Raw genomic sequence first — 25308 nt, forward strand, 5'->3', positions numbered from 1 at the left:
GAAATGTACAGAATTTTTGAATCATATTGTACACCCTGAAACTAATATAACATCCTATGTTAATTATACTTAAAAAAAAAAAGAGTGAGACCAAAAAAAAAAAAAAAAAGGCATGTTACAGTTACCAATGGTCCTTGACTATTGCCTTTCCTCAAGATCCTTCCATCCTTCTCCTACTCTGACTTTATGTTAATAAAGCTAATAGATTAGTGTGAAAGTATGTAATCACTTTCTATCTTGAAAATTCAAATACTTCAAAACGGTATGCCATAGTTTAAGCTATCTGAACTTGGAATTTTTTCCGAGGTATACCTCTTCAAAGTCTACAAATTTTTCTTGCACAAATTTTAAAGGAAAACCAAATTTAAAAGATAGATATATAACTGCTTAAGAAAATAAACTTTCCTGTGTCAACAAATAACAACTTCCTTATAGAGTTCCTAAAAACATTATTTCCAAAGATTTGTATTTTATTAGTCTTTCATCTACTATTTAAAATGGGTTATGGGGACAGAAAGAAGAATGTTCAGTTAAATGGTTAAAACAAAAAGCTCCCTTTGCTTTTCTTATTTTCTCTTTGTCAAAGCATACATCTAATAATGCCTGTATGGTTACTGACCTCCATTCTTTTTCATGAAATTGACCACTACCTAAGAAGATGCTTGGATGTGGGGAAGATATAGCTTGAGTAAGCAGTGCAAGATTCTGCCTTCCCACATCATTTCCATGTCTAGCTGAAAGGTTGTTTGTGATGCTTTAAATAAAAGGCAAACTTTCTGTAGAGTGATTGCATAAGAGAGTTACTAACAAAGGACCTTAGTAGACAATATTTAATAAAAGGCAAGATATTCAGTGACTTAGAACATAGGCTGCAGAGTTACACTGCCAGAGCCTGAATCCTCACTCCATCATCCATCGTTTATGATCTGGAGCAAAGTTTCCAACCTCTGTCCACTCCAGTGAGGGTGTAATGATAGCCACCTCGTATCTACTCAGAGCAATGAGGCAATATAGATAAATAGAAGATGCTTAGAACAGTGCTTGGCACTAGATAAGAACTTAGTAAAAGTTATTTTGAATCATGTAGTTGAGGGTACTCTTCATTACTCTGTAAAACTTTAGAGTTTTTATGAATTGTCTAAGGAGGCAGGAAGATCAGCTGTGGAAGACCCGCTGGCCACTGAAGTTCCTGGTGGCCTGGCTGTGGCCATTGTGATTCATGGTCAGGTCTTCAAGTCTATGAGCATGGAACTTTTATTTTCTTAATATTTCAGAGGAAATCAAGTTTCAGTGGATAAATCCACAGCACCTAAACTCACAAGAGACGATGGTTCTGGAATCTCACCAAGTATCAAGTTAAAGCACGTTTATGTTCATGGATCAGCACCTTTTCTCTGTAGTTCGGTGCCATATGGGGGAGGAGTGTTGAGTCGGAGCAACAGGCAATAGCAGAACCTGCTCCCTCACCTGGGCAACCAAACCCAGTTCCTTGCAAGAATGGGATGGCTCCAGGGTCCTGTTTCTCCATGACGCTTTCATCAACCTCGGAATGCTCTGTCACCGACTGCCAAAATGGACTTAGTTCAGAATGAAGCTTCATGGGACTTTCATGGGATTTTCCTGTCTTTAGCTCTCATCACAGATAAATAAAATGTCATAGTTTAGGGGCGCCTGGGTGGCTCAATGGGTTAAAGCCTCTGCCTTCAGCTCAGGTCATGATCCCAGGGTCCTGGGATCGAGCCCCGCATGGGGCTCTCTGCTCAGCAGGGAGCCTGCTTCCTCCTCTTTCTCTGCCTGCCTCTCTGCCTGCTTGTGATCTCTGTCTGTTAAATAAATAAATAAAATAAATCTTTAAAAAAGTCATAGTTTAATAAAAATTATTATAAATTAATAAACATATACAAAACTGTATAAAAAATTACCAGCTTGCTTACCTAGCTCTAAACCTTTAATTCGGGTCATAGAGAAAACCAGAGACCATTTTAGCTGTTTTCATTTTCATTTTTACATTTTTTAGCAGATTTTAACTGATATCTAGATGTTCTTTCCTAAAAGTTCATACTAGAGTGGTAGTCTGCTTCCTTCTGTTTATCTGTCTCTCTTTTCCTGTGTAATTGGTTCCTTGTGACCTGAGGCCACTGATGTAGTAAACACATTCCAATCGACATCAAAAAAGCCTTTTATTTGCCTTTATTGGTACCATAAAAGTCACTAAACTGTCATGATTTATATACTTTCACTGAGTTCAACTTTATAATTTTGTATTCTTTTATATCTGTGCTAATGCAGTAGTCATTGGCCACGTATGGTTATTTAAGTTTAAATTTACAATAATTAAAGTAAAATCAATCAAAATTAACAACTAAAACTTAAATGAAAAATTCAGTTCCTCAGTCACATTACACTTCAAGTGCCCAAAAGCCCCACGTGGCTTGTGACTTCTCTATTGGACGATGCAGAATCAGAACATTCCCATCATTGAAATTCTACTGGGCAGCACTGTTCTAGACAATCTTGTTTCCTTACCAGAGATATAAAAATATCTCTATGAGTCTATGGCTTGTCTAATTAACTGAGCTTAAAATTTCAAGTTTAGCCAAAATGCTTCCCTTTTATTACACTCTTTCTATAAATAACTTTTGTTCATCATTTATTTTGTACAGAGCGTGAAATTATAATTTCACAACCAGCTTGCTGGTGACTGACTGTGAGTTCCTCACAGGAAAGCAGATGGGATATGTAATTACAGCACAGTATTATTTATTTAGTTGTGTGGTATTCTGTTATAGCTATCATTTTATTCTCAGCACCTATTTTAATAAAAAATTACTATAATGCTGTAGGCTCTGTAGGAGAAACAAACGACATGCCAAGTTTCTCCACTCTCTGCCAAATATTATTTTTTTTCCTCCTTTAATAGCCCTTTAGATTGTGGCTCTCACAGTTTGAATCTTCCCTTTAAGCTTCTTGTAACCCATATCACCTTTTTCTTAAGGAAGACCAGAAGACATGGCAAAATACTGAAGTGTTTTCTCAACCGTTAAAGAAGGATTAAAGATATTTATGATAGTTTTAGTTTAAATATATTTTCATGTACTCCTTTGACAATTGTAGTCATTGTGTCATGACCTAGCCTTGTTTTAACATGGCATATTTATTCACATGCTTATAAAGTCAGCTTTAAAAATATTGAAATACCAGAACAGCAAATATTCTAGTTGGAGGAAACAGTCACTTAACAAATAATAATATAATTCAGATAGCAATGATCAATGAGGAAAAATAAAGTCGTCTATAGGGATGGAGAGTGAACAGGCTACTTTAAATAAAATCCATGTCAGGGCAAGCTTTCCCAGTGGGGTCACACTTAAGAAAGACAAATGGAATGAGGAAGTATGCTATGCAAATATCTGGAGAGAGCACCCCAGCCAGAGAATAATAACTAAGGCCTTACTTAGTATGTGCGAGGAATGCCAAGAAAGTTGGTATGACTGGAAATTATGAAGCAGGGAGTACAAGGTAGGTGTCAAAGGTGGTGGGATGGTGGTGATGATTGTTTTTTTTCCTAACATGCAAAAAGGGGAATCCAGTGGAAAGTTACAAGTAGAGGATTAGCAGCATCTCATTTATATTTAAAACAAAAAGCACAAGAGCATTCTAGCTCCACTGTGAAAGGAAAGTGAAAACTGGAAGATCAATTTGGAGGCTGTTAACAGAGGAGCCATAAACTATTCAGCTAGCCCCAGATGGTAACTGTGAAGGCAAGAAGTGGCCATAGTCGGGATCCACGTTGAGGGTAGAGTTGACAGAATTTGCTGATGGTTTGCATGTGTTGTGTGAGAAGAAGAGGAGTTGGGGGATGTTCAAGGTATGGCTTGAACAACTGAGCAAATGATGGTAAACTTACTGAAGAAGACACATACACCAAAGAAACAATGCAATGTCTTGAGTGCTATTATGGAGAAGTTCAGAGGAATATAGCTGTGAAAAAACAAAACAAAGCAACTCCCTCAAACAACAACAAAAACCAAGGATTTTCAATATCTGAACTACCATGAATAAAAAGCAAAAAACATTATCCAGAAAGATGGAGGCCTGATAATTAAAGTCAGCCTTAAGCTTCTACAGTTTCAAGTATTGTTTATTATTTTAATTCTCTAGAAGTGAGATTAAAATGTCAAGTGATAGGTAACATGGTGATCACTGATGATGGTCTTAGTACTATTTTTGTGAACTGGTGAGGATGAAAGTCAGTTTAGAGACATTCAGCAGGAAGTGTGAGAAGGAGAAAATGGAGAAAAATCAATAGTTCATAAAATTTTTGACCAAAAGGAAAGGGGAGATAGGATAGAATCTGGAAGGTGATTAACATCTAGGAAAAGATTATTTTTGTTTTAAAATAAGAGAGTTTTGAGAAGCCAGAGTTTAGAGAGGCTAAGATGGCTGGAATTTGCAGGGCCGAGTGCCAGAGAGGAGGGAAATACATAGAAAAATAGCTCCAGAAATTTGGTTAATGGTCCCCTTGATTCTTTGAAGTCAAGCAGCACAGGGTGAAACTCATGCTCATGACAAAGAACAGGCATGAACAACTATCAGAGAGATGTAAGCTGCATGATTTTTAGACTCATACAGGTCTGGAAGACATTCTGATTTTGACCCAAAAGATTGGAGAGATCTTATTGAACATCTGGGGTATTAAATAGAGCCCCCAGCAAGGTCATGCCTTAGTAGTAGAATGGTTAATCCAGCCCTAGAGCAAGTGCTTCCCCAGGCTTGCTGTAATAAGACTTTAAAACAGACCTTAAATAGATCAAGCTGAACCATAAATAAAACAACTGTCTAGCAGAACAAAATTCAACATCTTTTAAGAGAACCCCCCCAAAAGAATCCAGACACTCAACAACATAATTTTCACAATGTTTAGCTGCCAATAAAAATTATTATATATGCAAAGAAATATGTGATCTAGTCAGAAGAAAACTCAGTTGTTAAGCCAATAGAGGAGATAAAATTGGATACTAAAAAAATTCAACTATCCAAAAGGAGATAGGAAAAAAAGAACCAGGGACCAAATCAGAGAAAGAGAAAACAACTAACAGGATGGCCCATTAAAACCCAATTATATCTATAACTATATTAAATGTAAATGATTTAATACTCCAATTAAAAGTGAAAGATTGTCAAACTGAATAAAAAAACAAGATCCAAACTATAAGCTGTCTATAAGAAATCTCCTTTCAGTATAAAGATATGGATAGGTTAAAAGTAAAAATAAGGGAAAAGATACACTGAAATAATCATAAGAGAGCTGGAGTGTCTATATTAATACCAGATGAATTATATTACAAGGCAAATAATATTACCAGAGAAAAAGAGATATATATCATCATAATGAAAAGGTTCATTTGGAGAAATGGTCCTAAATGTTGTTCACCTAATAACACTTATTTAAAATACATGAAGAAAAAATGTTACCATTTGTCCTTAGCATGAAAAATAATGAAATATTTAGAGATAAGTTTAACAAAATAAATGTAATGCTTATATGCTGAAAAACTATATACCATTGCTGAGACAAATTAAAGAAGACAAATGAGTGAGGAGATATACTTGTTGGATACAGATGCATTGCTGGTGGGAACACAAGACAGTAAAACTATTTTGGAAAAAAAATTATTATTATTATTATTATTATTGTTAATTTTTTTTGTAAAGCTAAACATGCAGTACCAGACAAGCCAGAAATTCTACTGCGAGTTATTTATTCAAGAGAAATGAAAGCATATTTCTACAAGAAGACTTATATGAAAATGCCCATTGCAGCTTTATTCATAATGGTCCCAAATGGAAACAACCCAAAGGTCCATCAGCTGAGTGGATAAATAAATTGTGTTGTATTCATACAATGAGATACCACTCATCGTTAAAAAGGAATGAATCACTGATACATGGAACAATCTGAATGAATCTCATAAGCATTCTGCCAAATGAAAGGAGCCACACATAAAGGGTACCTATGTAATAATTTTATATTAAATAGTCAAAATTAATCTATAGCAAAAGGAGGCAGATCAGTGGTTGCCTAGAGTGGATATGGGAAAGGGAATCAACTGGAGAGAGAGGCAGGAGCAAGTATTTTGGGGTAATGGAAAGTTCCACATATCATTGGTTATACATATGAGTTTAATAAAACTCATCATACTCACAGTTGGGTGGATTTTGTCAAATCTAAGTTGGCCCTCTGTAAAGTAGACTCAAACGAAGTAATGGGAATAATTTAATTGTTAGGTGGAAGGTGATTACTCAAGAGAAAAAAAGGATGATTAATGGTATGACATAACTGGGAATATGTATGTTCTATGAGAGTGGGGGAATTGGTTATCTTGTTTAATGTGTGCTCTTCTCAGTGAAATGCATTTATTAGGGGTTGAATGAGTGTTTATTGAATGAATGAGTGAATTAAAGATGAATGGGTTAAAAATCCGAAACACACATTAGATATTGGGCTTAGGTAGTAGGAGAAGCATTTCCTTTAATATAATACAGGGATATGTGTAGAGGCTCTTGTGAATATGTGAGGCTGTTGTGAATTTGTTGATCATGAATTTATAGTAATACTGTTTTTCCCTATAGTTTAATGTTCTCTAAGAATGCTTGGATGCTTGAGCACAAATGCAAAGAGAGAAATTCTTAGTGTCTGTTCATGGTTTGGGTATTCTAAAATTGATTTGATGAGAAGACAGAAGGACACAACGGTTTATTTAGGGTTTGGCAGGAGTGTTATTAAAATAATAGGTCATTAAATCTAAGCAGGATGAGAAATAAAGTGAAGTAAGACTAAGACACTTAGAGTAAGACATACACAAACAACAGCTTTAATTTGGATGTTAGATGATGCTGTCCTGACATCCAACAGCCATTTCCCCTCCAAGGGGGATTTTTATTCCAGCTGTGCCCTTTTAAGTCATTGCTTACTGCTGTCTTCTCTGCTCTCCCAACCTCACACAATTATGCTTCCTTACTCAGAGTAATCTGTCCCTCCATTCTTAGCCTGAAACTGAACATCAATTTTTGTTATATCCCCAGACACAATAAGATGTCCATTTAGGAAGGGCCAACACAAAGAGCCAGCTAAAACTTTGAAATGTTTTTTTTTTCCCTTTAACATAAACAGAACACCCTCCTTCTCCAGTCTCTGGAAATGGAAGAAAAATGGTGTGATAATTTGTTTTCACCTTGACTGAAGAAAACCCATAGGACACTTGAATTTGTTATTGTGCATCATGGTTACCCATGAATTCTCAAGATCTCATAACACAATAGAGATCTTCCTAGAGCTCTATACTTTTTCTTTACACTGTATTACCATTTGCCCTGTTTCAGGTTTTATCCAAATGGGTTTTACATTTTCTCATATGCAGTTTTCTATTGCTTTTTAGTTATTTTGCATACATAATTTCTGCTTTCTCATAAAAAGTAGTGATTAGAAGCAACTACTGATTATTAGAACTGTCAGGGCATCTCATAAATACCGGTACTCAAGGATTCTTGTGTATCAACTTAGAATTATGCTAGTATATGTTATTTAATGATCATCTATTATGTGCCAGACAATGTGCTAAGTGCTTTACATATATGATCTCTAATCCTCTCCTTGATCCTTCAGGGAGAATATGTATCATTATGCCCATTATACAGAAAAGGAAAACTGAAATTCTAGCAGCATAAGTAACTTGTTTGCTTCCACATAGCTAAGTTGAGAGACTAGATCTGTCAGATTCCAAAATGCTTTGCTCTTCCTGCCATTACTCCAGGAATTCCAAAGCCACCAATACTGGCACTCTCTCTCTATCAGTGAGGTTTTTTAAATGAAAACTTTACGGTGCACTTCGTGGGCAGTGACCACATCCTTTTTTGTATGATTACGTTCTCTTCAAGTTTCTAGACACTGTTCGTTTTTTTATGTGTTTTTTCAAGCTCATATGTGAACCTGACATTTTTTTCTCTATATATTTCAGTTTGACCCCTTAACGATTGAAAGCAAAAAAGCAGCAACTGTGGTGTTAATGCTGAATTCTCCAGAAGAAGAAATTTTGGCTAAAGCATGTGAAGCCATTTATAGATTTGCTTTAAAAGGTTTGGGTTTTTCAGTTTATTTTTCTATTTCATTAGTTTCTTAAAATATTTACTACATAATGGGCCCTTTCTTCCTAGTCTTTAATTCACTTCTTGTCAGGTGAATTCTTCAGACAACCAGAATATCATTTAATGCATTACCTGAAAGTAATATATCTCCCTAAGTGCCTATCTTAATCTTAAGGAGTAATTTAGTCACTGCATAGAATAGTCATGTTGAAGGTTTTATTGTAGTTTAAAAAATTGTAAGTCACAGGAGCTGCAAGAGCTCCCAGTGGTCAAAGCTGGAACAATTTGAGCAACAAAATAAAGCAGTATTGAATTATAACCCAAAGTATAAATAAATATTTATGAGCCTGTACTGATATAAATAAATAATTGAATAAGTAAATAAATGAGCAAGAAAATAAAAAACTTCCATGCAGAAGAATTCCAAATAATTTATGTACTCTGACCTCAAGGAGGCAGAATGTAACTTTTCACTCTCTGGGTGTGGGCTTTGCATAGGGACTTCTTTTTAAAGATTACAATATGGAAACAGGGAAAAAAGAGTAAGTTTATAGTGGAGAAACCTGACAAGCACTACTGAGTCAGGTGATCAAAATCAGCATCAATAGTGATAAGTCATAGTGATAATATGTGAACTTGACATGATGTAATGAAAAATGGCACTTCTGTTATTTTTTCCCCAAAACTTATAACCCTGAAATCAGACAAGTTCCAAGTCAGGGACATTCTACATATACATCTAACCAGTACTCCTCAAAACTGTCACAGCTATCAAAAACAAGAAAAGTCTGAGAAACTCATAGCCAAGAGGAGTTGAGGATAGGATATATGACTGATGTCACAGGGGACCCTGGATAGGATCCTGGAACAGAGAAGGAACATTAGGCTAAAAGTAAAGAAATCTGAATAAACATGGACTTTAATTAATAGTAACATATTAATACTGGTTTATTAATTGTAACAAATGTATCTACTAATGCAAAATGTTAACAATGGGAATATGGGTTTAGGACATGTGGTAACTCTGTTCTATCCTAACAATTTTTCTGTACAACTAAAACCATTATAAAAATTAGAATTTATTAAAACACTATACATGTTACAAGTTAGGTTCTATCTCAAGGATTATTCATAGAGGGTTTATAATCATAAATGATAATTATATTGTAATTCATTCCAAGTGATGATAAAAGTAGACTTTTATTATACTCTATAACATTTTAATTGAGAATACTGAAGAGTTTAGTATAACTTGGTATTTTTAACAAAACCATTTAAACTAAGAAGGGAGCAATTTGAATTTTAAGGAAATGATACTTACATTTAAGGAAATGATACTAAACATTGTTTTGGGACTTGTATGAGAGAACGACAAATCACTCAAGTAGCAAATGGTGAAATACTCACCTTGCTATATTTCACTCTAGTCATATCTAGTCAATCCAGATAAAAACCAGAATCATTGCTTCTGGCAGGTATGGTTCATGAGTAATTATGTAGAATTCTGGGCCAGATTTCAGGGAGACGTTGGATCATGAAGTTAGGGCAACTTGAGTCTCACTCAGCCATACAGAATCATCAAATGCCATCTTTTTTTATATGACATGAGGTAAAGAAATAGATAGGTATATATTTTACGTGAAATCAATACAGAAATTACGGTACGTCTGGTGTTTTATACTAGCAGTATTTTCTGACTATGTTTTTAAGATAAATGATGAGACATTACCTCCTGGCCATGATGGACAAAGGGGTCAAATTTACTTTCCCGATTGAAACAACTAAGAAAACAAGAATCTATGAAATAACAGTTGGCAAAACCCTGGATATTAGGCAATGAAGGACAGACCATTGAGAGATAGGAAATGAAGGGAATAAACTTTGATTACCCCAGCTTATTGATTTCAGAGAATTTCCAGGACGACATCACAGGAAGGGGTATCCTGTGCAGAGCCTGGTAGACTCTGAGAAGACAGATCTAAGAGTTCAGGGAGACAAAGGCAGCAAGAGTTTTCAGTAACAGAGAGGAAAGAGAACTCAGGAGATTGGCAAAGGGTCTGATTCAAGTGTTCAGCTGAGTACTGATAAGGAGGTATGTATATGGGAACTACTTGAAGTCAGACAAAGCACTTAACAGGATCAGATTTAACAGTGCCTGGTGCTCACACAGGGCCACAAGCCATACCTATTTCCATCAGCCAGACTAGAAAACCTCAAGATTCATGGAGAATTATATAGAATACACCAAAGGGTCTTGCTTCAGGAGTTAGAAATAATTAGCCCTAGATCAAGCTTTGCTCTAGTACCACCTAATAAATATTTTAAAAAGCAAAACCTAAAGTGACCAAGTTGTTTCCAGATAATTATGTCCCAAAACAAATTTGAAGAATACAAAAATTACCATTTACCAACTAGGTAAAATTTACAATGTCTGGCATCCAATAAAAAATTACCAGGCATGAAAAGAAGCAGTAAAATATAACCCATAATGAGGATATAAGTCATCAGTAAATAAAAACTGACACAATATATGTGTAACTGTAAAGAAGAGAAGAAGGACAGAAAAAGTGTTAGAAGAAATAATGGCTCTGAATTCCCCCAACATGACGAAAACTCTAAGCTTCCGGATCCAAGAAGATCATAAAAAAACCAAGCACAATGAATATGAAGAAAACTACACCAAGGTACAACAAAATCAAATTGCTTGAAAAGAGTGATAAAGAGAAAATCTTAAAAAGCAGCCAGGGGAAAAGTACATACATTCAGAGGAACAAAAATAAGGATGACAGTAGATTTATCATCACAAATGATATAAGCAAGAAGTCAGTGGAGGAGCATCTTTAAAATACTGAAAGAAAAATAAACTTTAATCCTAGAATTTTATTCCCAGCAAAAATATCTTTCAAAAAACACACGTGAGATAATGTCTCAGACATTTGAAAGCTGAAGTAGTTTATTGCAAGCAGACCCATACTATTACTAATAGTAAAGTAGGTCCTTCAGGAAGAAGGGAAATTGACACCGGATGGAAATGTGGATCTACACAAAATAATAAAGATAGAACACTAGAAATGCTAACACATAAAGCTTTTTCTCATTATTTAGATCACTTAAAATTGGTTATTTTAAACAAAAAGAGTAATCATTTCCTGTGCAGAAACACTTGTAAAAATAAGATAAATGACAACAACAGAACCAAGGTAGAAAGGGGAAAAATGAAAGTATACTATTTTAAGTTTCTTGCACTATATGTGAAGTGGTCTATCACGACTGGAAAGTAGACTATGATAAGGATGTATACTACAGAATCTAATACAACCACTAAAATAACAAAGAATAGTATCAAATAAACCAACAAAGGAAATGAAATGGAATCATCAAAATAATATTCAATTCATACAAAGAAGGCAAAGATGAAAAAAAGGAAAACAAAGAATAATGAGATGCACAAAAAACAAATAACAAGATGGTAGACTTAAACCTGATGATATCAACAATCAAACTAAATGTAAATGGTCTGAGTAGTCAATTAACAGGGAGATAGTGCTATAGTCTATAAAAAGCAAGACCAAACTACATGCTACATCCAAGAAGTGCACTTAGAATGTAATGACACAAATAACTTGAAAGTAAAAGGATAAAAAAAGATATCCTATATCAACACTAATCAAAAGAAAGCTGGAGTGGCTATATTAATATCAGAATAATAAAAGAGCAGTATCAGATAAAAAACATTTTATAATAGTAAAAGAGTCAATTAATCAAAAAGCTATGAAGAATAAAATAAGATGAAAACAGAGAGGGAGGCAAACCATAAGTGATTCGTAACTATAAGAAATGAACTTAGGATTGTTGGAGGGGAATTGGGTGGGGGAATGGGCTAGTTGGGTGATGGGCATTAAGGAGGACACTTGATGCAATGAGCACTGGGTATTATATGAAACTGATGAATCATGAATTCTACCCCTGAAACTAATATTACAGTGTGTGTTAACTACATTGAATTTAAATAAAGGAAAAAAAAGAAGCTATGAAAAAACCTAAACAATTATTAATGTCAGACCTTCAAAATACATGAAGTTAGAAATGCAGGGAGAAATAAACATCCACAATTATTGCTGAGGACTTTAATAACCTTCTATTAATAAATGAAAGAACAAATAGATAGCAAATCTATAAGGATATAAAAGATTTGAACAGCAATATAAATGAATTTAACCTAATTGATATTTATAGAACACTCCAAACAGAATAACATTCTTTTCAAATGCATACAGGACGTTTATCAAAATAGGTGATATTCTGAGCCATAATACAAGCCTTAATAAGTTTAGTTTTTAAGTCTTAATAAATGTAAAAGAATTACAATCATATAAAATATATGTCATACCACAATAGAATTACATTGAAAATCACTTAACACAAAGGACTCTGGATAATCATTAAATAGTTAGAAAGTAAATTACACACTTCTAAATAATCTGTCAGTGAACGAATGCAAAAGGAAAATCCAAATTGAAGATGAAAATATAACATATAAAAATTTGTGGGATGCTACTAAAAGAGTATTTGGGTTAGTCAAAAGTTTCTTAGATATGACACTAAAACATAATCCGTAAGAGGACAATTGATTGTATTTTATCAAATTTACCCTAAACACACACATCACCAGAAAAGATACACAGATGGCAAATAAGCACACAAAAAGACATCATATGTTATCAGGAAATTGCAAATTAAAGCAAGAGTGAAATATCACTACACACCTATTAGAATGGCTAGAATTCTAAAACTGACAACATAAAATGCTGGTGAAGTTGTGGAAACAACAGGGACTCTCATTCATTGCTCATGGGAGTCCAAAATAGTACAGGCACTTCAGAAGATGATTTGGTAGTTTCTTAGAAAGCTAAACATGATCTTATACATTTCTCAAAACCTATAGAACTGGAAAACACATACAGTGAACTGCAATAGATTATCAACTCTACTTAATAGTTATGTATCAATATTGGTTTATCAATTGTAACAAATGTACCACACTAATGCATGCTTTTAATAATAAGAGAAATGGGGGAGGGAAGGGAAATGGAGTATATGAGAACTCTGTATTTTTTGTTCATTTTTTAAAAAGATTTATTTGAGAGAGAGAGAGAGAGAGAGAGAACATGAGCAGAGGTGAGGGGGAAGGGCAGAGGGAGAGACACCGGAGCCCAACACAGTACTTGATCCCAGGACCCTGAGATCGTGACCTGAGCTAAAATTCAGAGTCAGCACTTTAATCGACTGAGCCATCCAGGCGCCCATGTTCATTTTTTAATAAACTTGAAACTGCTCAAAAAAAGTCTAGTAATTTTTTAAAAAGATGTGCTACAGACAAGAAGAAAATTTTTGTTAATCATATATCTGATAAAAGATTTGTGTCCAGAATATATAAAGAACTCTCAAAATTGAATAATAAGGGGCACCTGGGTGGCTCAGTCGTTGAGCCTCTGCCTTCAGCTCAGGTCATGATCCCAGGATCCTGGGATCCAGCCCTGCATGGGGCTCCCTGCTCAGGAGGGAGCCTGCTTCCCCGTCTCCCTCTGCCTGCCACTCTGCCTACTTGTGCTCTTTTTGCCAAATAAATGAATAAAATATTTTTTTTAAAAACCTCAATAATAAAACAAACCAAATTTAAAAATACATACGGGCAAGAGATTTGAACAAACACTTCACCAAAGAAATATTTGGATGGCAAAAACGTACCTTAAGCTCACCATCATCAGTTGTGAGGGAAATGCAAATTAAAACCATGATGAGATAATAACTCACACCCTCTAATGACTATCATCAGAAAGATGGACAGATGTGTTGGCTAGGATGGGGAAAAATTGGAATTTTCACATTCACTTTGGAACAGTTTGTCAGTTTTTTCAAAAAGTTAATGTACACCAATCATGTATGGTCCAGCCAAATCATAGTATATCCATATAATGGAGTAGTAAATAGGGTGAACTATGATACATGCTACAACATGAATTAATCTCAAAATAATTAGACTGAGTGAGCAAAACCAAGCAATAATGAATTCATACTGCATGATTATATAAAGTTCTGGGAAAGGCAAAATAATGTATAGTAACAGGAGAAAGAGATCACAGTGTCAAGAGGGCACTTTTGGGGTGTTAGGTATGTTCTTCATGGTAGCGTTTGATTTCATTGGTGTAAAACATGTGTCAAAACTTATCAAGTGGTTCTCTTGAAATATGTAGTCTATTATATGTCAATGATCTCATTAAAGCTTTAAAAAAAGAATAAAAATTGATGTAAAAGATGACATAGGTTAATTTTGCAAATCCTCTTCTTCTGATCATAAAATTGTAATATATAGCATTATTTAAAAAAATTTTTAAAAATATGTTTTAATGAAGAAATAATTCAAGTTATATAATAAAAGTCTCAGAATGAAAATTTAAAGAAGCTATTAACTTTTATAGCAATCTGATATATAATACATGTTTTTATTAAGCATAAGTATCTTAAAATTTATCTTAAATTAAGATCATTTAACAAAACGTTTTCATCTAAGAAATTAAGTTGTAAATTTTCATAAAATACAAATATTGGAAGATTTGAAAAAAAGTTTGTAAGAGTCAACGATGCATATTTCAACATATTCTTACCAGGCGACAGATTTGACCATATAGATATGGGGCAATTCCATGGGCTCTAAGAACATATAGTCCGTGTCTTACCAGAATGTGGACCTACAACTTAAAATATAAAATACTCTAATTTTATGAGAAAACTGAGGCAAGAAAAGTTAAAATGACTTCAGTGCACTCTCAAATTAATTTTGAAAGTGAAATCTATGTTTTCATTGCCTGTGAAATTGAAAAGCTGAAATTAATCAGGATGTAAACATTATTCCTGACTTTGTACAATGCTATCCCACTCATCAAGATATAGACAGACTGCTTCTACAGTTAAGCAAGACACTGACCTTACCTGGCCTTCTGGTTCTGGGGCTTCTTGCCACAGCTAAGGGGTCCCTGGTGACGCCAGCTGCTCCCCTCTGCACGCATACCTCCATGCTAGCTGCGGGCACATCTTGTCTGACAAAACAGGAGCTGTAATCCCGTTGGGTGAAAAATGAACCCCCGGGACTCTCCCACCACCCCACTTTAACTCAAAGTGGGGACTGTGTATGTTAAGGAAGTCTTGTGATTAATTATGCCAATCCATGACTGGCACTATGCTAGGCAACTGAGGGATATGAGAGAGTAGAACGGGTAGGGTGTCTGTCCTCATGGAAATGGAGTTAGAGTGGAACGGGCAGACAAAGCAAGAAGATCGCCAAGTGGTATGAAGAAGGTAGACTAGAGAAGGATAAGAAAGGCTTGGTTGTAGGGATAACATTAGATAGGGGGTCAGGGGAGACCCCCTCAGAGCAAGTGCAGCGTGGGCTGACAAGAAGAAACCAGTTTTGTCACCGTCAGGAGGAAGGACAGCAGCTCATGTCTAGGCTACCTGTGCTCTAAAGTTTATTCTGAGAGAAATATACGTGGAAGCAAAGAGGAATGTGGAAGGCAAATGGCAAATAAGAAATTAAAATGACATGAGGAAGAGTTGTGATGAGACTGATGATGTCCATGCATGATTTTATTTTACCTGTGACATCAGGTGAAGAAAATAAAGCTACCCTCCTTGAACTTGGAGCCGTGGAGCCCTTAACTAAACTGCTCACCCATGAAGACAAAATTGTAAGAAGAAATGCTACTATGATATTTGGAATCCTGGCTTCTAACAGTAAGTGTTAACTTTTAAAAATAATCTAATAATCTCATGTAATGCATTATCTTTTTTAAATTTAAAGGGATTTGTTTGAATTCTTTTTGAACTGACTTTAATGTTAACAAAAAGTTAAGTATATATAATACAACAGGTGTATGATTTCATATTTTAAGAGTTTTTGAAGTTTTATTTGTTTATTTTAGAGAGAGAGTGCCAGCTGGTGTGGGGGGGGGTAGGGGTGGGGTGGGGTGGTGGGAAAAGGAGAGAGAGGCAGAGAAGGAGACTCCCTGCTGAGCGCAGAGCCAAATGCGGGCCTTGATCCCAGGATCCTGAGATCATGACCTGAGCCAAGACCAAGGGTCAGAGGCCAACCAACTGAGCAACTCAGGCGGCCCAAGAGATATTTTTAAAATATGAAAATATGTGCAAATATATCCATGCAAAATTTGTCAAAGTTGATGATGTAGTATGCTCCAGTCTAACAAGTCGAAGGCAATCATTGTCTCTTAAAATTAAAATGGCTTTTTTTCTTGAGTTAGCGTAATGTAATTTGTCTGCCTATATGAAGCTACACTTCATATGTATGTCACAGTGAAAGTAGCCCAGGCTAAAAAAGTTTGATACATTTGCTTTTTTGGAAACTATTAAATATATTTTGCCAAAAATAACTTTAGACGTGTATTTATTTCTTAAATCAGACTCATTACTTGCTTGAATATTTTCATATATTTAATATGATGGAATAATAGCATTAGTCAAAACATGCTATTGTGTCTGTTAGAATATCAGTTTGACCAAAACCATGGCAATAAAGGCAGCCCCTGACTAATGAACAGGATGTATTTTCCATTTGAAAGTCATTTTCATGTTATAATGATAGGTCTTTTGAGTTAGCCAGTGAAAGCCTTCTAACTTTATAATAAAAAATGACATTCTTGGTAGAGACTGAATTCTAACATGAAACTCAGGCAGCTAGGAATAAACATGTCTCTCTGTGTCTCATGGCCTGTGGCTAAAATTACCATATTTTCCCTCTCACCAGTCTCCGCGAAAACACAAGCAGTTTCCTCCTTCAGCTTCCGGCCCCCCAACCTCACTTTCCTGAACGCGTGAGACAGGGCGTGGGCGGGCAATGGGGGCGCTCCTTGTTCCATGGTGTCCGGCAGGGACTGTCGCATTAGTCAGAGACAGGAAGATGGGAAGAGAAGGGCAAGGGGCGTTTTCTGTGGCATCTGTGCCATTTCAGCCCCAGCTGCAGAGACGGCCCGGACAGCACCTGCAGTGGTGGGGGGCAGGTGGGGCTCCGTCGGGGCTGTTACTGAAAGGGATTCTGGCAGTTCTAAAGGTGGCTGTTGGGTAAGGCAGGGACTCTGCAGATGGCTGCGGCATGAGGACAGTTGTGGGGGGAGGATGTTCCACCAGCCCAGATTATGGTAACAGTAGTCAACCCTTACACAGCATTTCCAGTGTTCCAGGCGCTGCCCTACGTGCTATTTGCATATTGTCATTTAATGAGGTCGGTGCTATGATCGATCGTTCCCTTTACATATAAGGCAACTGAGGCACTGGGCAGTTAAACGAGGTAGTAATCATTTATATTGTGGACCCCTCATAAATTTATCTCAGGGGCTGCCTGTATACTAATTCTGCCATATTGAATGAGACTCATTGAATGTACTTAAAACCAAAAAAGGGAAAACTAAAAATTTTCTTATGTTTTATTCTGTTTACACACCACAGAATTTGAGAACCAGTGGTGCTTTGTAACACGTCTTTTGCAATTCCTGCAAGTCCTCATCTTAAAAATAGGAACGGGTGCTCTGAAGGGATTAGGTTCCTGGCGCAGTCTTGCAGGTGCTTAGTAGAAGAGATGAGATCAGAGCTAGAATTAGAACGTACTCTCTGGCTCATAGTACAGTGGGCTTTCTGTTCCTCGGATCTTCTCTGATCCTTAACATTAGTGCACATGCTAAGTCAGGTTCTCCTTCTAATTGATTTTGTGGGGGGAGAACGTGGTTTGTTTGGAATGGAGAGTTATAATCGCCTGTGTGTACTTATATTTTCTAATTTAATGTCTAGGTTTCTGTGACTTCTTTCCTATTTACTTTTTTTTTTTTAATAGGGAGTCAGGATAGCAAGGAAGAGGCTTTTTTTAAAAAAATTATTTATTTATTTACCTGACGGACAGAGATCACCAGTAGGCAGAGAGGCAGGCAGAGAGAGAGAGGAGGAAGCAGGCTCCCCGCTGAGCAGAGAGCCCGATGCGGGACTCGATCCTAGGACCCTGGGATCATGACCTGAGCTGAAGGCAGAGGCTTTAACCCACTGAGCCACCCAGGTGCCCACTGAGCCACCCAGGTGCCCCCTATATACTTTTGTTCTTAATTTCCATTACTCATTTTAGTTTGATATTTCCATCTTCCAATATGTGAGGAGTTTCAACCTGTGAAGCCCTCCAAATTGCAAAATTTTCCTGGGCAGGATCTATAGAGTGAATTCCATGAGTTTCTAAAGGAGCCTTTGACCCCACAATACTGAGAACGACTGTTGCGTCTGAGTGCTAAGTGTGGTGGTGCTCTCAGGCCCTGCTCTGATGGCTGCTGGCTGGGCGGCCACCAGTGCTGGGCGAGTTCGGGCTGCAGTCACGAAGCCTAGCAATGGAAAGAGTTTTGCTGTCTTTGCGATTTGAGTCTTACAAACGATGAATGAACTTGCAAGAGCTTTCTTTTGATTTCATGAATTGGGTGGAAAAAAATCAAACCATTACAGGAATGAACTCATTTTCTATTTGAACTCATGGCGTCCCCAACCGCTCGTGGAGTTCCTTTTCTGTTACTACACCCAACACGTTAATGGCTGTTGCTTCACTCTGCATACATGTCCAGGTTGGCATGGAATAAAATATGAGCTGCAGTCACGTGCTCTAAATCAAAAGACACATTTCCAGATGAATACGTAAATAAATGCACCTCTGTGGCTGCATGGTCAAGCTGTCTTTGGGCTGTTTTAAAATAACTAATTTTACTTTAGCAATAACTAATTTTACTTTAGCAATTTAGCAATTTTATCTTTACGTGGCTTTTATGTACTCAATTGTATCACTACGTTCATATGGATGAACCAACAGAATGTTCCAACAACAGATGCCAGGTCCTAAAAGGATTGCTATGAGAGCAAACAAATCTTACTTTTTCTTCCTTGTCTTTTTTTCTGAAGTGATTGAGTTACCTGCCCATGCCAAGCCTAGGTCCTTCAAGATAGGCACTTAAATTACTTTGTTAAACCTTTTTATCGAAATGGAGCCGCTGTCTTCTTTTACCCGCCAGTCTGTATTTCGTTTGATGAGGCCATCTAACAGAGACTCGTTCAATGGAGTCAGCTAAAGAGAGAGTTCATTGCAATCCTCAAAGCTGAGACTTTACATTACTTATGGCAGTCTGAAGAGCTTGCCGTCTTAAGAAACGGTTGATGTAAAAGAATATACAAGGCCAAAAGTAAATTAGATGGTCAGTATTATGCAACCAAAACTTGTAAATAAGAATGCAATGAAAACAGATTGCTTGAAGGTACTCCAGGACGTGAAGGTACTGACAGTTCTGGAACAACCTAAAATTGTAGGTGTCACACTGTTTAGCAAGAGTGGATTTATGTGGGCCAACCACAAGTCAGCTGCCATATAGGGGAGTCTGTTGAGAGAGAAGGGGACAGAGGGCAATATTGTTTTTAAAGTGATGAAAATAGCAGCTTAGCCCTTATTTTTATTTTACTGATTTAACCTCAAAAAAAGAAAGATGGGAGAGGGCAATTTGGTGTCAAAAAGCATAATAACCAATTGATCAGCTATGCCCCCAATCTGTAAGACCGGTCAGTGAATCTGAATCATCCACTGAGCCAAGAGAAAATGGTTTAGTGGATAGAGCTACCAGATCTATCAGATTTGGCTAGATTCATACCGAGAAGGGAATTTCACAGCAGAGAGAATCCTCTGACGAGAACTTTGGACTTGTCAGGGCAGACCAAGGGGTGATGTCACATACGGAGGCAGCAAGCCGGCCTCTCCCTTCAGGAGCAGGTCCTTCCTGCAGAGAAGCTAGAGGAACAGAGAGCACACAGAGCCTGAACGTCCCCGACATGTTATTTTGTATACCAGATGGGGAATGAGCTTGAAAATTTAAAGGCCAGGAATATTTAGTGTCAAGTATGCAAAAATACACTGGTATGGCCTTCTCATTTTGAGAAATAGAGACTGGGCTCTTTACAGTGAGAAGAGCATAGAAACAGCTCTTCCAGAGGGCACGCACCTATATAGCTGGCCAAAACACCTGGAAGGATCTGAGTATTATGCCTTAACTGAGTTAATTCCCTGGCAAGGTAATAACCTTTGTTTTTTGAACGAGTGTCGACTGAAAAATAATGCCCTTCACTTTGGGGCACTATGCTTTCCAGACGCTCTGCTGTTCTTTTGTACTTCAAGCTTGGGTTGACATACCTATAGCTACCTGTACATTTGCTGGCCCTCTGTAGCCATTTTGAACAGAAACAGAGAGAGCAGAAGTTTTGGTGCGTAGAAAAACAGCCACATCCCTGAATCCTGCAGGAAAAGGCGTCCAGTGGAGGTCAAGTATGCCCAGTGGTTAATGAGGAAAAATTCACCCAGAGACCATCTGCCTTAGATGCTGTCAAGCGAAATTTTCCAAAATTCTGCTGATGCTAATTTTGGCTTACAAGCAAAGATAATTGACCAAGAAGAGAAACTACAAAAACTAATTAGTACCTATGCCTTATTTCTCAGAAAATGGGGCTAAAGATGGCAGTAGATGAGTGGGGGCATTCCTGCTTGGACTTAATTAGGCTCACATAAATAATACAAAAGTGAACTTAAAAAATCAGTATACTTATCTTTAATCAGTTTTGGCATCTCTGGTAAGAAAGTGGGATACAAACAAGATATGTTCATTGAAAAGGCTGAGGATAATTCTCTTATGCATTCTATACAAGTTTTATTAAAATCAAAATTTAAAAATACCCTTCCCAACAAAATAACACAACAAAGAATATCTACTATATAATAAACAAATGTAGGGCACAGTAACACAGTAACTAAAAGTTACTGATTATGTTCCAGGTACATTTTGTATTTTTCTGGTGTTTTGGAAGAAAGTATATTTCAGTGATCAAGGAGCAGAAGCCAGAGTCTGTCTAGGGTCAGGCAGCCCTGGACAGGCTACCTGGTCCCACCACTCACTTGCTGTCTGATTTTTGAGCCTCAATGTCTTTATCTGTAAAAGTAGGTAATAATAAAGCCTACTTCATAAGGGTCTATTTCAACATCACCATTATTATTAGTAGTAATAAACATTAATATTCTGTGTCTCCTTTTGTAGATGACGTTAAAAAACTGTTAAGGGAGTTAGATGTCATGAGTTCCGTCATTGCTCAACTTGCTCCAGAAGGTAACTTTCCATCGTGCATCTGTTTCAAAAGCGGGGCTGGTTTATTTTTCACATTGGGCTAAACTATTCACTGAAAATAGTTTACATAGCATCAGCTGTGAATTGTCATTAAAATCTCTCAAACCAAGATGGACTCCAACCAAGTAAGATTTGCGAAGCTTTGGTTTTCAAAACATGTTTTAATGTAATGTTTGAGTAAGCCTTTTGCATACTTGTGTTGTTTATCTCTGATGCACAGAAGAAGTGGTTATCCATGAGTTTGCCAGTCTTTGCCTGGCGAACATGTCTGCAGAGTATACCAGCAAAGTGCAAATATTTGAGCATGGTGGGTTAGAGCCACTCATCAGACTGCTGGCCAGTCCAGACCCTGACGTGAAGAAGAACTCTATTGAGTGCATTTACAACTTGGTCCAGGTGAGGGTAGTTTCTAAAAGTGTGTTTTGACCAAAGCTATTTCTAGAATTTATTTCAAGATTGCTCTGCTATTTTAGGGTCTTTTATGGTTCCATACAAATTTTAGGATTGTGTGGTCTAGCTCTGTGAAAAATGCTGTTGGTATTTTGATAAGGATTGCATTAAATGTGTAGATTGCTTTGGGTAGTACAGACTTTGTTCTTCCAATCCATGAGTATGGGATGTCTTTCCATTTCTTTACGTCCTCTTCAATTTCTTTCAATGTTTCATAGTTTTCAGAGTTCAGGTTTATGAAAGGGCATTTTAGGAGTGTATTTAAATTTTGAAAGAATGGAATGGCTTGCAAATTAAGACAGGATTATACTAGACAAATGTAGTTCTTCTGAAACAGAATATCTAATATATTGAACTAAGTTTGACACAGGCAGTCATTTGTTGACCTAACCTTGGTGATCTAAGCACACTGGGTGCAATATATGCCTTACTCAGTGTACCAACATTTTGGATTAGGCTTATTTATTGGTGAAGATCCAGTGAGTTGAGTACACTGAACAGAACTCATTGTTCACAATTGCAAGATGCTATGTCACTGAACTGTTTTCCTTTGTTATGGAAAGAAACAGCCTCCCTTGGCCTCTTCCACCTGCGCTGTTCTATGTACGCCCCTACCCCTGCTGCAGCCCCACAAGGCACACACACTCACACCCACAACAGGTCCCGTTCCTGACATTTTGGACACCCTTCTCTGCTTCTTCCCCTGCTCAGGTTCCTGAACAATTCCCATGCACACTTGATAAGCTTTAGATCAACTGAAGATACAAAAACACCATCTTAAGTAGCCAGCAGTGGAGTATAAAAGGAAGAGATATAGTGAAGTGAAAATGAGGCCTCCATTTCATGGAGAGGCAATGAGCTCACGCCCAAAGACAGCAAAGCAGACCTGCATTCCTGGCCTTAGAAGTCATTGCCACAGGGCTGGGCGCTCACTGGCTTTACCCTTGCTCTTCCTGAGGGAGCCCGTGCTGAAGGAAGCTCAGCTGTTTACCTTCTCTCATCCCATAGGCCTAAATAACCCTGTCAGTGTGTTAGTGTCTTTCATCTCAAGACTCCTCATAGCTTTTATTTCCCTGTATTTTTTCTTTTTAATCAAACACAAATGAAAAGCTTGCCTTCACTATTCCTTAGAATGGAAATATACTAGTTAATAACAGTATATTAATTTCCTTGCTTTACAACTGCATCATTGCAATCTCTCCCTCTGTTGTGTCTCCCCTTCTTTTAAAGACACACTCTTAGGAGGACACCATTAAGTACCTACCCTACTCCACTATGACCTTACCTTAACTAATGACATCTGCAATGACCCTGTTTCCAAATAAGACCACATTCTGAGAGTTAGGACTTCCAACTTCTAGCTTGGGAGGGACATAATTCAACCTATAACAAATAGCCACCCACAATTTTTATATTTGTAGGAAGCATTCATTGAAGAATGGATAGAGAAACCTAAGCTGTTAGTTAGTAGGGTTTTTCCACCTTTAATACTATTTTACATGTGTGATGTTTTGATTTTAAGTGTCATGATTTAGCAGTCAGGGTTCGGGGGCTTTTCATGACTTTTCACTCCATTTTCTCCATTGCTGACCCCAACTAGCCCTTTCCCCACCACTCACACACACAAAATTATAGACACAGTGCAGAGAAACTTATCTAGATTCTAATGACCCCTTGATATTGTAAACGTCTTAAATAAAGGTCATGTGTCTGAACTAAACCTGATAAAAATCTGTGTGCACAGGGCCTGCCAACAGCACTATGTCCATGTATACATTTCATAAGCATTCCATTTGAATAGAGATAATAAGGAATTGATGCCATCATTTCATTTTATCAAATAGATTTGAAATAGGGTACAGTGTGTGAAAAGAATTTGATTATGCACAGATTTGTTGTAATGCTATTTGTAATAAAAGAAATTTGCTGGATAATAAAGAAACAATAGGTACTGTAGAAGTCATAGATCGTATCTTCCTGTTATCGACAATGTCTGCAGAGTTAAAATGAATATTTAGGTGTTGCTGGTTGAGGGTTTGCCTATTTTTTGTGGGAGTTATTTTGGAAGGGAATCTGGAATAAAAGATGGGAAACTTAGAATGTCCTTCGTTAGAAGATAGAGTTTTCCATTCTTGAGATTGACTGTATTTTGCTTTCAAAGTCACTTATTTGATCATTTGTATTTCATGGCAGGATTTTCAGTGTCGAGCTACAGTTCAAGAACTAAATGCAGTCCCCCCTATATTAGATCTCTTGAAGTCAGAATATCCAATTATTCAATTGTTGGCTCTCAAAACCTTAGGTGTTATCACAAATGATAAGGAGGCACGGGTTACGCTAAGGGACAATCAAGGAATGGATCACCTTATTAAAATCCTAGAAACTAAGGTATTTGTAACTTTAATTCAACTCTTTACAAGGAAATATATCTCTTCTAAATGTTGTTATAAAATATGAATTGTAGAATTTTTTTAAATGAAATTTTAATATATTTAAGCATAGTACTAAGTATAATGGACAAATTTGCTTAGTGCTACATTGTTTATCAACATGATTAAATCAGATTAATGACAGAGGCCATTATAAAATAATTTTTTTAGTCTTCTGGTTTAGAAATTTAAGTTTTTTAAATTCTTGTTTTGGACCTTCTTTATGATTTCCTGAAATACCTAGAATTAGTCTTTTAAGCTTTATCGGCCATAGTTTTCTCTAAGGTAAAGTAAGAAGAGCTATTTACTCCTCATTGTGGAGAGTAATCTGCTTTACTCCGTCTATTGACTTACATATTATTTTCATCTAAAGAAATACTTTCACAGAAACATCTAGAATAACATTTGACCAAATATCTGGGTGCCATGGCCTAGCCAAGTTAATAATCATCATAAGTCCATCCCTTATAAATCTGGCACTCATACCCATCTCCTTAAATCATACTCAATCTCCCAGTAAAGGCAATAGCAAGGTCCTACTTCTGCCTGGCATGATGTAACTATCCTGTGTACAACCAAAACATACTAACCCTTTCTCCAGAACAGGATGCAATGATGTTTACTCTTCTCCTTGATATCCTATAACATAAATACTGTGATGTAAAATTAGTGCTAATTTTTAAAGTTAGTACATCTTATGTTACCTAAGAGGATAAGGGGGGGGGGACAAAGATATTTCATACATACACACTGATTTATAACAAAATAAGGAAGAAATACTCATGGCAGTTACAACCCTTTTGTCTATAGGTGGCCACATGGTGGTGGTTACGATTTATAACTACTTTCTTCCAATACACATTCCATGTTCCCTTTGCCCTCAGCAAGCACTTTAGCTGGATGTGGTTCTTTACCGGGTAGGGTGATCCATATCTTCATTCCTGAGGGTCCAGGCCATTAGTAGTCCTGCCTGGATTGCATAGTTACAGTTTTCCATTGATCTTAATCACAACGCATGGTAATACTAAGAGACACCC

The 25308-nt window shown here is 36.8% G+C and overlaps 1 protein-coding gene across 1 annotated transcript in view; it reads left to right on the top strand.

Annotated features, from left to right (window-relative positions):
- Nucleotides 1-1122: 1122 nt before the first annotated feature.
- Nucleotides 1123-25308, top strand: part of LOC308338043 (armadillo repeat-containing protein 3-like) — a gene marked incomplete at both ends in the record, with an annotated part of 36604 nt that continues 12418 nt past the window's right edge. The window contains 6 exons of the mRNA XM_080831595.1: nt 1123-1227; nt 8019-8136; nt 15811-15936; nt 21306-21374; nt 21613-21788; nt 24036-24230. Of these exons, the coding sequence (XP_080687721.1) occupies nt 1123-1227; nt 8019-8136; nt 15811-15936; nt 21306-21374; nt 21613-21788; nt 24036-24230 (789 nt within the window). The remainder of the gene's footprint in view (nt 1228-8018; nt 8137-15810; nt 15937-21305; nt 21375-21612; nt 21789-24035; nt 24231-25308) is intronic.

The sequence above is a fragment of the Martes martes genome, assembly GCF_963455335.1.
Source record: "Martes martes genome assembly, contig: scaffold_350, whole genome shotgun sequence".
NCBI classification, from domain to species: domain Eukaryota; kingdom Metazoa; phylum Chordata; class Mammalia; order Carnivora; family Mustelidae; genus Martes; species Martes martes.